At 48.3% G+C, this 15656-nt stretch overlaps 1 protein-coding gene across 1 annotated transcript in view; it reads left to right on the top strand.

The window, feature by feature from the left end:
• Positions 1-8367: 8367 nt before the first annotated feature.
• Positions 8368-15656, top strand: part of Lcp2 (lymphocyte cytosolic protein 2) — a 44269-nt gene continuing 36980 nt past the window's right edge. Inside the window, exons 1-2 of the mRNA XM_006978894.4 lie at positions 8368-8777; positions 13737-13799. Of these exons, the coding sequence (XP_006978956.2) occupies positions 8700-8777; positions 13737-13799 (141 nt within the window). The 5' untranslated portion in view covers positions 8368-8699. The remainder of the gene's footprint in view (positions 8778-13736; positions 13800-15656) is intronic.

Raw genomic sequence — 15656 nt, 5'->3', positions numbered from 1 at the left:
CGAGCACACGGAGAAGCCAAGACTGCTATTCAGGCTTCCCCATCCTTGTGGGAAACTAGGGCACAGAGCGGAAAAGTTGACTAGGTCGCCAAGGCCACTCACTCAGCTGTAGTGTAGTTGTAGAGGGATTCGATGGTGTTATTCCCACGCCTGGTCTGAGGCTTCCCCCTTAGTCAGTTCTCTCTTTGGAAAGAGGTGGTAGCTGGAGCTTTCAAACTTTTGAGGGAAGAGAAGCCGAGACTGAGAGGCTGATTCTGCGGGAGCTGTGGCCATCCTGTGGTCCCAGGTCCCCCCCCCCCCCCCCCGGAAGCTGCCAAAACAGGAGAAAAACAAACAAACAAACAAACAAAACCCCTCTGTCAGAGGATGTTTCCATTTGGGGAATTCTGGGCTTGAAGCTGTCTAGGCAAGACTTCCTGAATCACAGAGTGAATACACATGCAGGACGGCCTGACACTGTCCATTCATTGGTCATGGGATGGGCTGGGGACTGTGTGAGGAGAAAAGAGTTCTTAAAGAAATGGGGTGTGATAGAACACATCTGACATGGACTGGAGAGATGGCTCAGAGGTTTAGAGCTCTTGTTGTTCCTTCAAAGGATGTGGGTTCAGATTTCAGCACCCACTTGGTAGCTCATAACTGTCTATAACTCCAGTTCCAGGGGATCTGACTCCCTCTTCTAGCTTCCGTGGGCACTAGGCATGCACGTGGTATACATACATACATGCAGGCAAAGCACTCCTTCACATAAAAAGACAATTTTTAAAATGAGAGAATACATGTGGCATGAAAGAAAAAAGGGATTACTGGGGTAGAAAGGTACAAGTTGGGAGGCAAGAGATTGGGGGAGAGAATCAGGGGAAGAGGATCAATTAAAACCATGTATTATAAAAAGTGCCATAATGAAATGGACTACTTTGTATGCTAATTGGAAAAGTAGCCATTTGTTTTTTAAAGAGGCCCTAAAGCGACAGAGTGGCAACAAGGAACAGTGGTGCTAAGTGGTGGGGGCAGCGAAAGCTTGCTCATGAGAACCCCGTGCTTTCATCAGCCTATCCCAAGTTTTAATTAGAGCCGGGAACCTATGTCATCTCCCTGGCTAAAGACCGACAGGGTTCTGCTAAGGGAGATGAAGCAGTGCTCTGAGGGCGTCTCACACCCCAGCAGCTGGGCAACAGCAGCCACGGAGCTCAGTGAGCCGAGTATGTGACGGTCACATTCTCACACACTCCCCTGCCTGCCTTGTGTTCTGCAGACAGGATCCTGATTTCTCACTAGAAGCAACTAGAGTTACCATTTGTTGGGGGCAAGCGAGGAACAGGGGAATTTTGCAACTGAGGCAGATGAGACGTGGCAGGGAAAAGATTGACTCGTCAACACAAGGAGGTGGGGACAGACTAAGGGTACCCTTGCATTTTTATTCTCTAGGCACAGCCCCAAAGGCGCACTTGTTGCTCAGTGTCATGCAAACAGACCTCCTTCTGCTTTCAGCAGCATCCCTGGTCCCTGGTAACATGTCTGATCACCCTCCGATGATGCTCCACGGGAGCTTCGCAGAATAAGTCCTCACTACAGGATTCTTTGTGTTTCTTTTGTATCTGTCTCTAAAGTGAGGAGGACAGAATGAATCAGCTACTGAGAGCATCATGGCATGCTAGCACAGAAAGGAAGTGCTAGCATTGTCCGGAGGAAAGTAAATAAACTGGAAAAGTCTCTATGTTACATCTAGTATAGCTCAGGCATGTAACACTAACAGCTTCATTTATCAACAAAAGTACCAGGAAGGATGTTAAGTGTTATTTGCATCCCACTAAAGACAAGAACCAAGGAAGTAGCATGTGCAAGGTCCTAGGTTCAATCCTAGCTCCACCAAACAAAAATACAAAGATTGGGTGATTTTCAAGGGAGCTCAAAGTCAGACACTCCACTGGTGGGGCTTCGCCTCCTACCAGCCTATGGTCCACCATGTAGCTACTCTAGGTGTAGCTCCTTTATTCTCTCTGATAGTGTATGGACAAATTGAACAGTCATGTGCTCCTGTTCTCACAGAGTTAGGGCCCCGAGGATACAGCCATCAGAATTCCCCACCAGCACAGTATCCTCCTGAAGGATCCAGGGCCCTCACATACCTGCAAACACAGTTTTCAGAATCAAACTTGGAATGTGAAGCGCCAGGCAGTGACTTAGGCCTCACTGGGGCCCCCAATGGAAAGGATGGAATTCGATGGTCTTTTTCCTTCCTCAGTTTCCCCTTCTCCTCCAGCACCTCACCACCAAATCAGCCTGGTGCAGCAGTGCTGTGTCTCTGCTTGTGGTGCTGTGTCTCTGCTTGTGGTGCTGTGTCTCTGCTTGTGGTGCTGTGTCTCTGCTAGCAGTGCTGTGTCTCTCTGCTTACAGTGCTGTCTCTCTGTTTGCAGTGCTGTGTCTCTGCTTGCAGTGCTGTGTCTCTGCTTGCAGTGCTGTGTCTCTCTGTTTGCAGTGCTGTGTCTCTGCTTGCAGTGCTGTGTCTCTGAAGTGTTGTGTCTCTGCAGTGCTGTGTCTCTGCTTGCAGTGCTGTGTGTCTCTGCTTACAGTCCTGTGTGTCTCTGCTTACAGTCCTGTGTGTCTCTGCTTGTGGTGCTGTGTCTCTCTGCTTGCAGTGCTGTGTCTCTGTTTGCAGTGCTGTGTCTCTGCTTGCAGTGCTGTGTCTCTGCTTGCAGTGTTGTGTGTCTCTCCTTGCAGTGTTGTGTGTCTCTCCTTGCAGTGCTTATCTCTGTGAGTGCTGTGTCTCTGCTTGTAGTGCTATGTGTCTCTGTTTGCAGTGCTCTATCTCTGTTTATAAGTGCTGTGTCTCTCTGCTTGCAGTGCTGTGTCTCTGCTTGTAGTGCTGTGTATCTCTGCAGTGCTGTGTCTCTCTGCTTGCAGTGCTGTGTCTCTGCTTGTAGTGCTGTCTCTGCATGCAGTGCTATGTGTCTCTGTTTGCAGTGCTATATCTCTGTAAGTGCTGTGTCTCTGCTTGCAGTGCTGTGTCTCTGTGCTGTGTGTCTCTGCTTGCAGTGCTGTGTCTCTGCTTGCAGTGCTGTGTCTCTGTTTGCAGTGCTGTGTCTCTGCTTGCAGTGCTGTGTGTCTCTGCTTACAGTGCCGTGTCTCTGTGCTGTGTGTCTCTGCTTGCAGTGCTGTGTCTCTGTTTGCAGTGCTGTGTCTCTGTTTGCAGTGCTGTGTCTCTGTTTGCAGTGATGTGTCTCTGCTTGCAGTGCTGTGTCTCTGTTTGCAGTGCTGTGTCTCTGCCTGCAGTGCTGTCTCTCTCCTTGCAGTGTGCATTTGAAGAAGAGCCTGTATCACAGACACAGCATCAGACTCACTCTGCTCCTTCATTACTAGAGAACATGTGCAAACATAGGCGCATCATGTTAGGAGAACCAAAGGAGAAGGGTTTCGAAGCTGGGTGGATGTGACTTGCAAGACCTGCTCTGGGTGCGCCTGGTCCTCAGCTGTAAGAGTCCTGGAAACTGTGTCTCTCTTGGCATCAGAACCCACACTCTACCACTGGCTTTCTGTGGGGCTTTCAATAAGCAGGTACGCTTCCTTCGCCCTTCTTTTCCATTTGCAAAGTGGGTGCACATGCCAGATTCCCCTCTCGGGCAGTGGCTGTGAGAGTTACATGGTATAATGAATAAAGGCCCACTGACCATTTCTTCTCTCCAAACCGTGCCCGGGAAGCGGTGGTAGACATTCTCGGTGCTTCGACTTCACCTAAAACATTCACCAGTCCCTGATCTTGGTACTCTTCTTAACCTCAGACCTTCCTTTCACAATGAGAGGCAGCTGGACTGTTTTGATTTTGTGCCAGGGGCTTACATCCCTTCTGCTTTTTATTCTTGTGCTCCGTCCTCTGCCCGCTATCCCGTCACGTTCCAGCTGTCCATGAAAGAAAGCTAAGGTTTCTCATCTATTAGGCAGGGAAGCTTGCTCCCTCTCTCTTGCCCCTGCGTACATCCACCCACCTTTCCTGTCACTTGGGGAGTTTTTTCTCTGTGACATACTTATCTGAGTTCAAGCAACTAAAGCGAAAAACAGGACAGAGAAGAAGGGGAGGTTTGGCAGGAAGTCCAAATAAGCACTTCCTCCCATTCACCTTGAACTTCTGAGGTACCTCAGTTGAACAGCAAAGCAAGAGAATCAAAGCAAGGAGACTTGAAAAAAATTAAAGAATGAAATTGTCAGCCACAAGGAAGTGGAAAATATTACTTACTGGTCCTTGCCTTGCCTAGGGCAGCTCACTCATATTTTCCTCCTGTGTTATCCATGGATGGGGGAGGTGAGACCAGTGTCCAGGACGGGTGGGAGGGAACTCTCAGAGACTGTGGAGATAGAGTGAATGTTACCAGAGGACGGGCGGGGATGGGGCTGTGCAAGCCCATTTTTACCGTCTCCTAGTCTACAGTCCCAAGGAGTGCTAGCAAGTACTGGTCCTCCCCGGGCATCAGTGGCTGGATTCCTGCCTCCTATTCCCTGAACTTTTTGGAAGGTATTCTTTGTTCTGCACCACAGTGTGGGGTGTCAGGTACAGTGCAGGACCCTCCGGTGACTCTCCTCCATTGGATCCTCCGATCACTCGCTTTTTGTCATCCAGGACGATCCCAGGAACAGGTGCCATCTCTGCTGCCTGCCTCTAAGCATGGCTGGGGTGGGGGGAACTTCCCTTAGCCTCTGCCCTAAGAAGGGCAACATATTCTCATGCGTGAAGTCTCTACTTTCCTCTCTTCTCTGGCCCTAGTGTGACAATTCTCCAAGATCCTCCTCCACAGCACACGCAGGAGCAGCAGCTCCCCAGCCAATTTTCTCACCTCTAAAACCAGTCAGTAAGAAATGTGGTTATCACCTCTGCCATGTGATTCTGCTGTGGGGTAGAGGAAAAGGGTGGGTGCTGCAAATCTAGGCTTGGTGGAGGGAGGGAGGGAGGGAGGGAGGGGAGGGAGGGAGGGAGGGAGGGAGAGAGGGAGGGAGGGAGGGAGGGAGGGTTCAGCCTCCACTGTCTCTGTCCCGATGTTCCAACAGTCAGACAAACTGCAAGCATCGCTTTCTTTCCCACAGCTTCTCAATCCCCATTCTATGAGCCCCCGCCACTGTCCCTGGCTCAGTGCTGTCCTCGTGTTGTTCTTACCTGACCTTGAGACATATGGTGGGTCCTCTGTGTCTGCAGACTCTATATCCATGTGTTCAAACAACAGCAGATGGGAAATATTTTTAAAAATTTGATCCACACTGAATGTGGATAGAGTTTCTTTTCCTTGCCATTATTCCCTAAACAACAGAGTATCACAGCTACAGACATAACATTGGTATTCTTAGGTATTATCAGTCTGCTAGAAATGGCTCAAAGTATGTGAGAGGGTGTATACATATTATGTATAAGAACTGTACCATTTTATATAAGGAACTTGGGCTCAGACAGATTTCAGTACCTATGAAAGATTCCGGAAGCAATCTCTTGCTTTGGCCAACTTTTCAACTTGTTCCTTTGTAAACCCTGGGTTTCTCTACCTGGTTAAGGTCCAAAGAGATGAGGTGGGACCAGTTGCCCCATCAAAGAGGCTTCCTTGATTCTACTTCTGGGCCTTGGCTGGTCCCCACCTGCTACTCTGCTTCATGCTCAAAGCCAACGGAATGATACCTTGATGTGAATTGAGGTCTTGCCATCCTGGTACCACTGCTGTCTTGGGATAAATGCAAAGGCCTGCCCATTTGACATGTAAAGAGACCTAGTCTGGAACAAGTGAGATGACATATTGTCACACATTGTCCTGGGTTCCTGAGAGCTCTCTTCAGAGCTGCCCTGCCTTGGGAGTTTCTAGAACACAGGAGATGTGAAACCTAAAATTATTGGGAAATCACCCAGAGATAGGAAGAGGACAGTCTTCAGGCCTGAGGCAAAACACTTCCCCTTTCATAATCTGATCTCTCTTGGCCCTGATGCTTTATCTGAGGTATGGGTCTGTGGTCCACTGGGCAGGGACCAATTTGAAAAACATTTCAGATCAGCAACTCACCAGCTTTTTGTGGGCTGCAGACCATAAGCTGTACCCGTGAACACAGGGGCTACTGTACCGGCTCTCCAGACAGACCTAGTTTGAACCCTGACTCTGTTCTGGGCATTGTCAAAACATGCCAGAACCTTGAGGAGGCAAATGGTAAGGGACAGTGGCTCTGGACTCAAGCACACTCTTGACAAGACCAGGATGTACAACCTCCTTGAGGGAAATAGGGAGCAAGCAAATGGTCCCCATGGATTGTTCATCTTGGCCACTTTTTATTGGATAATTTTTTTCCAAGGGGTGTCATATTTAACAATATTTTTATTCTATCTTCTGCTTTTCTGTTGTTGGTTTTTACCCTGAGTTGGGGCAACAATATTAAAAACCACAATGCTGACCTCCCAAAAAACTCACTATTGCTTTTACTTTTAAGAATGATCTGGAATGTTCCTTTCCACAGAACTATTTTGAGGCTTTGATGGCTTGATTGAGGTCCAGAATCCTCACCTATCCACTCCACCCTCCAAGGCCCTGCCTAAAGCCCAGTTCAACCCATGATGTCTTCTTTACTCTACTTGAAAGTGATTTCTCTCCACGATAGCTGCCATGTTGCTGATTTGAAAAAATGAAGTAATGTCTCTCACTAGTCGGGGAGCTGTGGGGCAGCAGGGCAGTGGCCCATTGGGCATTATCAGTTGTTGAACACTTGATGTTGAGCTCTTAATCCTGGGTTGATGCCTCCTGCAGATCACCACCGTGGACCACTTTCCAGGGCTAGGTCTGGTGCTTCATCTGTAATCTCATTTAAGCTCACGAGCCGGTAATGAGACAGCTACTAGAGGCAGTGGGGCTTCCTGTAGTGTGCATAAAATGGAAAGCATTCATGGCTAAAGCTACCATTGAAAAAACTTCAGGAAGAGCACCTCAGGCAGCATCAGAGCATTGTTCAAACACTGGAATAGAAATCTGTGCACATGTGTGAGTCTGTGCATTCCCATATGTGCAGGCATGTATGTATGTGCATGTACATATGGCACACTGGCTAACTTGTATTTACAGGTTGCCATATTGCACCAGATATATTTGCTTTTAGCCTCAGGTCCCACTCACTGCCAAGGATCGTTTCAGTCTATGAGATCTGTTCAGAGTCGGTGACTGAAGGAGGATGCAACAGATCCCCATCTCCTATCTCCAGGGAATATACCCTTTGGCTAGATATATGGTGAACTCAATAGCAAACAGGAGAAACGATAGTGGACAGAAGATAAAGAGAAGAAGCATGGTGTATAGAAGGTGGTGTGCCATCAATAGTAACAATTCTTTAAACTTCGGGTGTCTGTGCATTTGCCTAGCAAATGCATCCAGGCTGTATGTGTATAACCCCTCTGTTTTCCTGCCTTGTAGGTATGGGAACTAGTCACCTAGACTGTCACTGAAGGGACTCACGCTGGCCCAAACACGGCAAACATGGCTCTGGCAGGCCTTGCCTTTCTCCCCCATTCCCTCTGCCTTGCTAAAAACTGTTAGATTACATTCCTAAAGCTAGGGCCATTTCCTCCTGTTGTGGCTGACTACCATGGTCCAGCTATCAAAGTCTTGAAGTCCAGCAATCAAAAGCCCCCTTTGGCTCACCTAATTAACATGCCCAGTTAAAATTAAACAGCTCATCCTAACACAGCGTTTCCCTTTTGCCTCTATAAACCGCCATTTTCCTATAGACCAGGTCTGTCTCCTCTCTACCCAGAGGCCATCCTTTGTCCCCCTCTGAAATAAGCACCCCTCTGCTCTCTCCCTTCTCCCTCACCTCTATCTCAGTCTTTGCCTCATATTCCCGCTCTTTGTCCCTTTGGGGTAGGCATATATGCTTCGTCCTGAGAACTTGGTCTTGGGGTGTCCTGAGCTGGTCCCTTCAGTCACTCCATGCCCAAGATACAGTGCAGAAACATTCATATCAGGAACGGAGCTGGTCCACTGCACTGTAGCACCCTTCGCCACTTGGAGCCTAGCTCACCAAAGATCCACTCATCATAACACAAAGAAGCAGCTGAGGGCGTCTCAGCTTTCGATAAAAACAAACTGGGGTGGAGGGAGGTTGGAAAACATGAAGAGACCATCTTCCTTCCCCCACAGTTCACTAGTGGATGAAATTATAGATAATTTTAGGGAACTGTCAAAAGAGGCTCTTATCTGCATAGTCCCTGTCATTCAGGAATGTGGTGTCCAGCTTTGGGTGTCTAGAATTCGGGTGGAAAAAAACTACTTGAACTGAGTTTAAGTCCCCATTTGGCTGGGGTGTCTGGGCCAGTGGGGAATTACCAGTCTCTCTCTCTCTCTCTCTCTCTCTCTCTCTCTCTCTCTCTCTCTCTCTCTCTCTCTCTCTCTCTGCATTGTGAGCCCACAGAGCTGGTCTTCCTTGTTTACTTATTTAGAAGTCAGCAGAGGAAGTGGTAAAGGAAACTAGCTGAGTCGTTTTCTGAGAAGAGACCATATTTGTTCACAGGGGAAGCCACCGCTTCTTGGGATCTGGCTACAGCAGAAACGACGCCTGTCCAACAAGGGTGTTTCTGAGCATAGTTGGGATTCGAAAGAGCCAAGGACACCTCGGAGTTCTGGATCTGGGTTTTTTCTCTGTTCATGGCTGCAGCAGCTCTCCTCAGCTTGTGAGCTTCTCCCTGAACAGCAGCCATGGCCTTAAAGAATGTGCCCTTTCGCTCAGAGGTCTTAGCCTGGAACCCGGACAGCCTCGCTGATTATTTCAGGAAGGTGAGTCTTTCACTCTTGTGCTTCTGGTTGGGCTGGTATGCCTTCAGTGGGGTGGGCAGAGAGCAGAGGCGGAATCAGGACAGAATATGGAAGGTGTACAAGATAGCCTCAGAGTTACCGTTACCACCTGCAATTGCTACCTTACTGGGAGGCAGACAGACTACTGAGCTTTCCAGGCAGTGTGTCCAGAAGAGAAAGATAGGGGAGGGGACCCTCACGTGCATAAGCCCCTAGTACATACAGACATGCATGTAGTGCTCTACAGACTGTGTCCTATTAGACACAACCCACAGTAATGTGAGTTCCGTGTTACCGCGTTAATGATATGCACTAACAGTGTTGCATCTCAATGTCAATATTTTGTTCAGCTGGAGAGTCAGCTCAGGGAGTTTGAGTGATCCCAAGCTCTTGAGTCTTATGTGATTGGGTTGGATTGCAGTTGTGCCTACTTAGCTTTAAAGCACATGCTCTGAAATGCAGAGAATGGCTATACTGAAGTCTACTCACTAGAAAAGGAGATGTGGAGTCCCAGAGTAGGAAAATGAACAGGTAGGGCAGGAGGGATGGACGGAGGGTTAGATGAACAACGATATTTGGGCATCCACTGTTCATGATCCTGGAAGAGGGCTAGTGTCTTTTTATTGGTTGGAGTCTCACTGGAGCTTTATGAGAATCCTTGAAAGCAGGCCAGAAAGCAGACATGAGCCTCAGGATAGTCAGTAACACAAAGAATGAGCTCAGCAGACTCAGAAATCAAGATGACCACAGTGTTACTGTCCTGCCTTCCAGGCTGGGAGGAGATGGTCAAGGGTCCTTGTTTGGTTATCTGCTAACGAAGACCACATGTCTGCTTAGGTATATCCCAGGACACATGACTCCTCTAAGGCAGCCGTACAGAAGAGGTAGGAGGGCTTATGAAAGACATGGGCTTCCATTGTCCGCATGCCTGCAGACTGGCCTCCAGTTCCACTCATATTCCAGGCAGTGATGAAGATGAGGTCCTAAAGCTAAGACCATAGAAATCATCTGCTTTGCCGTCTATTGTTTCTGAAGAAATGGGGACCCAAAGGGTAGAAGAGGATCCTTGGGGTGTAATCAAACCTATAACATATACAGTGGTTCCTTCCCAACCTACAGAAGAAAATGTAAGCATTCTGTATTAACGAGGCATGGTAGAGTACTACCCCACAGATCCTGCCCTTTGTCACTTTTTGTAAATCTTGTTTTGGTTGCTTTCTCCCCATAAGGTCATTATAAACTTCTCTTTTAACACTGTTGGTGGAAATATGATTAGACAATTGACTTTTTGAAGCATTTTTTTTTTTACTACTTTTCTTAACCAAAAGTGAAGTAAGTTAGGGCAGAAAGGTAAATTTGCCAAGGTGGAATGAAGTAGTGAATTATTTCAATAGAGCAATGAGAAAGGAATTGAGAATTAAGGCAGGGAAGTCTGGGGGGAGACCGAGAGGTACAGAAAGGCCCCGTGTTCTAGTGTAAGTAGGATATTATGTAACCCCGTGGTGCCACAGATAATGTGCAGGTCAAATTCCCTTCAGCACAGGGTGGGCTTTGGGTGGCCAAGTACACATCGCTCTGCTTGAGTTAAGGGAAAGGGGAGTTTTCTTCTTGGGGACCATGGAGCTTAGTCAAAGCCACATCCCAGAGACAGGCCTCACCTTCCGGAGGGAAAGGATCAAGAGTAGGAACAAGGAAGCTGAGGAGGAATTGGTAATCCTAGAAGTACCAGCCCCTGCCACAGACACAGATGAGACCCTTCAGACCCTGAGCTCATTGGTCCCCAGAGAAAACACTCTGTGAAATGAACACAGAGTCATGTAAGGATGCTCTTGGATGTCAGTGTGTCATTTAAAGGACTGACCAGCAAGTTTAATGTCTCCAGCAGCAGTCGGGTTGGGCCACTAAGACTTCTGCCCAGCTCTGGAGTCACACCTTGGTTTGAGTTGTGCCCTTTCCAGCTTGGGGACTTACTTCCCTTCAGTCACCTTGCTTCTCTGTGCCTCAACTTACCTAAACAGTAAAACAGAGGTATTAACAGTAACTAACCAGATGAGATAGAGGTGAGGTTGAAAGGAAATGCATGTGAGGCATTGAGTTCCATGTTCTACCTCACCTTTATCCTGCTCTTCTAAGCAGAACCTGCTGGGGAGGTTGAGGCAGGCTAGTGAGGCTTTTTGACATATTGCCTCAGATACGTGTGCCTCTCCCTGGACTAGGGATGGAAACCATGGGGATTAAGGCCATAGTCTGTGTGTGTGTCCCTAACTCCTCCAATTGGCTTAGGTCTAGCAGGAAAGTCACTGGCTCATAGCCTTGTGTTATAACCCTGTTGGGTTTGTACCTCACTGTGTGACATGTCTACCTCACTACCTCACTGTGTGACATTTCTACCTCACTGTGTGACATCACTACCTCACTGTGTGACATCTCTACCTCACTGTGTGACATCACTACCTCACTGTGTGACATCACTACCTCACTGCGTGACATTTCTACCTCACTGTGTGACATCACTACCTCACTGTGTGACATCTCTACCTCACTGTGTGACATCACTACCTCACTGTGTGACATCACTACCTCACTGTGTGACATCACTACCTCACTGTGTGACATCACTATCTCACTACCTCACTGTGTGACATCACTATCTCACTACCTCACTGTGTGACATGTCTACCTCACTACCTCACTCTGTGACCTCAAGCCAGACCTTCTTCTCTCTGGGTCCCAGTCAACATCATCTTCAAAGCTGATAACCACTTGGTCAGGGCCAAGATTGGTGTCTTGGGTGCTAATGGAAATCACTTAGGGTGCTTGTTGAAATATGGATTTTAGGTCCCATGACTCAGACCTTACTGGACTGCATTAACTATCGAGGTTCAAGGCTAGACCTCTAGCTTTGGTTTGGAGTCAAAGCCGGCACTCTGCAGAACTGGCAATTCATCTGATAGCGATGGTGGTGACATGGATTAAAGGAAGCTGGCGGTTCCAAGAGTCCGCTACACACCCTGAGTGTGGGTCAAGGAGACAGCAGCATGCTGCAGGCGCTGTCTGCCCGCGACATGGGCCTATAAATCAGCTTCCCAAGTGGGATGTCCATTCTGCCCTTCTAGACTAGGAGGTGACAACAATTACATTTTAAGATTATTATTACTGAGATGGGTTCTTGAAGTATAGCCCAGGCTGCTTTTGGACTGACATCAATCCTGTCCTCCTGCCTCACTCTCCTGGGTGCTAAGATTAGAGGGGTGTGCCACCTCCCAGCTATATTTACTTTTCACATTTTTGGGGGGACAGTGTAAGATAAGAAATTGATTTTAAAATTTCCTTCAAAGAAGGTTGAGCTAACTATTTGTGAGAAGAATATAAGGTCCTCAGAGAAAAATTTATTTCCCTTAACTACACCAGACCTCAGTCTTGGAGGCATTTCTGATGTGAAGTTTTGTGTTATTGAGGACAAGGTGAGGTGGGCGCACCACAGTCAGAGGTCAGCTGTGAAAATACCCAAGACCTTACGGCACTGACCTCTGCTGATTCTGTCACCTGTTCAGAGAATTTGACTCCAACAATTCAACTTACATAGAAAGAGTTAGGCAGAATGACATCCACTGCGCAGTATATGCTATCTAGACGGTGCTTTGGGGTGCGCTCCTGATCACTCACTGTGTGCACTTATGTACGGGACGTTTTTCCTTAACGACTGTTCTTTGTGGAAACACTAAAGCCCAGTTCTGGAGCCCAGCTGTCACCTATGTCACCTTCCACCCAGGCAAGCTTCTTAACCCTCTATGTCTCTCATCCTTCACCCATGTAACTGGAGGATTAAGTGACTTATAGCTGCTTTGGGGTGGGAGGAGGGCCTGCCGCCTGCAGAGCATCCAGTGCATGGGAGCAGGGCCTGTGGCCTGCAGAGCATCCAGTGCCTGGGAGCAGGGCCTGTGGCCTGCAGAGCATCCAGTGCATGGGAGCAGGGCCTGCCACCTGCAGAGCATCCAGTGCGTGGGCGCAGGGCCTGCGGCCTGCAGAGCATCCAGTGCCTGGGATCAGGGCCTGCGGCCTGCAGAGCATCCAGTGCATGGGAGCAGGGCCTGCAGCCTTCAGAGCATCCAGTGCATGGGAGCAGAGCCTGTGGCCTGCAGAGCATCCAGTGCGTGGGAGGAGGGCCTGCAGCCTGCAGAGCATCCAGTGCATGGGAGCAGGGCCTGCAGCCTGCAGAGCATCCAGTGCATTGGAGCAGGGCCTGCGGCCTGCAGAGCATCCAGGGCCTGCGGCCTGCAGAGTATCCAGTGTGTGGGCGCAGGGCCTGCAGCCTTCAGAGCATCCAGTGTTAACTAGCAGCTGCTGGTCTCACTGCTGAGCTGGCAGCCAGGGAAATGACCTGAACATTCAGTGGTTAAAAATTATGGGAATTATTTAGTAAACGAGGTCCTCGACAAAACATTTAAAACAAGTTTATCATAGTTCCAGACAATGTTTATCTTGTTGCTTTAGGTCATTTAAGAGAAAAAAAAGTCATCATAACAAGACTGAGCATGAGTTGATTCCTCCCTCATGCTCAGAAATGGGCTAGGCATAAATGACTGCTGTGGTCACTAAGATCGTCTTTGGGGACACAAGATGGGGGCTGGGGTTTGGATTCTTCTGTCAGTTCCTTTCTGCTGTCCTTACTAGGATGTGGCCACTCTTCTTGAGCTTTGAAGACAGTGTGTTTCCAGAGGTTCTGGTCCCACGGACTAGAGTGCACAATTTCTCCATTTCAGACGGGCCTGGGGAGTAGAGAAAGTATGGCTAAGGTGCGGACCTGGCCCCTCTGTTAGACAAAGGATCAGGAAGGGGCTGGCTAGCCACAGGTACCACAGATTGCTAAGCTCGGGAGGAGGCAAAGGGGGGACCACAGGAGCCTGTGGCACTGATGGCACCGTGTGCTTCTCTGTGCAGTTGAACTACAAGGACTGTGAGAAGGCGGTGAGGAAGTACCACATTGACGGCGCTCGGTTCTTGGTAAGCTCTGTCCAGTCCCATGCACTGAAACAACGCTTTGCTTGTGCGCTCAGACAAACTGTCACCACCCCTCATCATCCCCTCCGGGCACTTTGCTTTTCTCTTTAACAAGGGAAGAAAACGAATTTAAAGGTCTCGTGGGAGATGTTCTCAGATTCAGCGTGAGAAGGACGATCCAATTGCATGTCTCTATGTCGTAGCTTTGTGAAGCTTGACCGTGAGACTTGAAGCTAGTAGAAAGGCACCAAGATAGTATATGTCGCAGCTTGCTACACAGCACACCAATCCATTTCCTACACTGCATCCCTGCCCCACTCTGCTTCACCCTCTCTAGTGATGGTGAGCTCACTACCTCCTGCAATTGTCTTCCCCTTTCCGGGAACCTCTGAAGTCTCGTGCTGAGATGAGTACCTTTTCCATCCTAGATAATGTCACATGCTGTGGACAGAGAAATCATAAAATATGAGATTCCTGTCTTTATGAAACTGTTTTTTAGGAGAAAGATACCTTCACGAATACCTTCAACCACCTCATTTCCAAATGACGAAACAGATGCAGAGATGCGGTGATTTTTGTCTTAAGTCACAAATTTAATGACTAAACCGAAGCATGACTTTAGCTTATCCTATACTGTCTGGGTTTTGCTGTTGTTTTGTTCATACTGAGCTTTGAATGAAGAGAATTCCCTACGTTTTATTGTTGCTGCTCTTGCAACTACACTAAATCGTATGTTTCATTCTGATGCTTTCCCACTGAGAAAAGAGACACCACGTTGAGTACAGAGGAAGGGCAACATCTTTGAAGAGGGTCCTGGTTGCCCTGCTGTCCTGGCTCATCTTGAGTAAGCATCTGTCCTCTGTCCCCAATCCCCCTTTGCTTCATCCTCTGCTGACGGAACACACTATGCAGGGTCACAGTCAGGGGTAACAATGGCACTTCTCAGCTATGTGCCTCTCATGTGAGTGCCAGGCTTGAACTGACTTGACGGGACCGTTGTTTCCTTGGTTGAGAGATGGTATCTGAACAGCCATCTCCTCTGTTCCATCTCTGGGACCTCTCAGCCCTTCAGAGAAATCAGCCAGGCCTCCTCACCCTCTGAACAGGGGGGAGTGCAAAGTGGGCAGGAGCAGCCTGAGACCAGGGAGTAGAACCCGGTGCCTGCCCCAGCAGCTGGGGTTCTGAACTGCACTGTGCTCTGGATTTGCTTTGGAAGTCTTGATCTGAGCTCCAGTAACTCATCTGGAACATCCAGGACTACTCTACTATTGAAGGGAAGAGTACTTGCTATCCTCTCTTCCCCTCTCCTTTTCCTCACTTCTTCTGTTTCTTCTCCCTTCCTTCCTTCTTCAGTGTGGGAGCTAGTAGACACCCCCCCCCATCTGTCTTAATGGCGCATTTGTTTAACATGGAGAAGAATGGAGTCTTGGAGTCATTTCTGGTGAGAAATTGAGATGCTGTACTTTGAAAAGGTGTAAGAAAAGGAGGGATGTGCTTGATGGGTTAACTGGGAACGTATGTGGTCTTCCTCAAGTAGTAAGACATGTACAAGTGGACACGAAGGGCTGAGCGACTTCTGGAGGTGCCATTCAATCTATGGAAAGCTGGGGGTTTGTGCGAATCACTGCAAGCTGGCTACTCCACCTCCAGGTTTTATATACATATTATATATTACATATATAAAATTATGCATATATATATGTAATAGGCAGAGGCAGAGGGGAAAGGCACAGAGTAAAGGGTGCATGGTGCTTGGTGAATGTGCCCTTATCCCCCTTGCAAAAACAAAAATAAAAGTGAGAAATAACCATTACTCTGGAGATCTCATCCAGTAGACTGCAGATTACACCTTACTGGCCA

Source organism: Peromyscus maniculatus, chromosome 8, assembly GCF_049852395.1.
Source record: "Peromyscus maniculatus bairdii isolate BWxNUB_F1_BW_parent chromosome 8, HU_Pman_BW_mat_3.1, whole genome shotgun sequence".
Taxonomy (NCBI): domain Eukaryota; kingdom Metazoa; phylum Chordata; class Mammalia; order Rodentia; family Cricetidae; genus Peromyscus; species Peromyscus maniculatus.
Note: the sequence above shows the minus strand (reverse complement) of the source record. Positions and strands in the feature narration are given on the sequence as shown.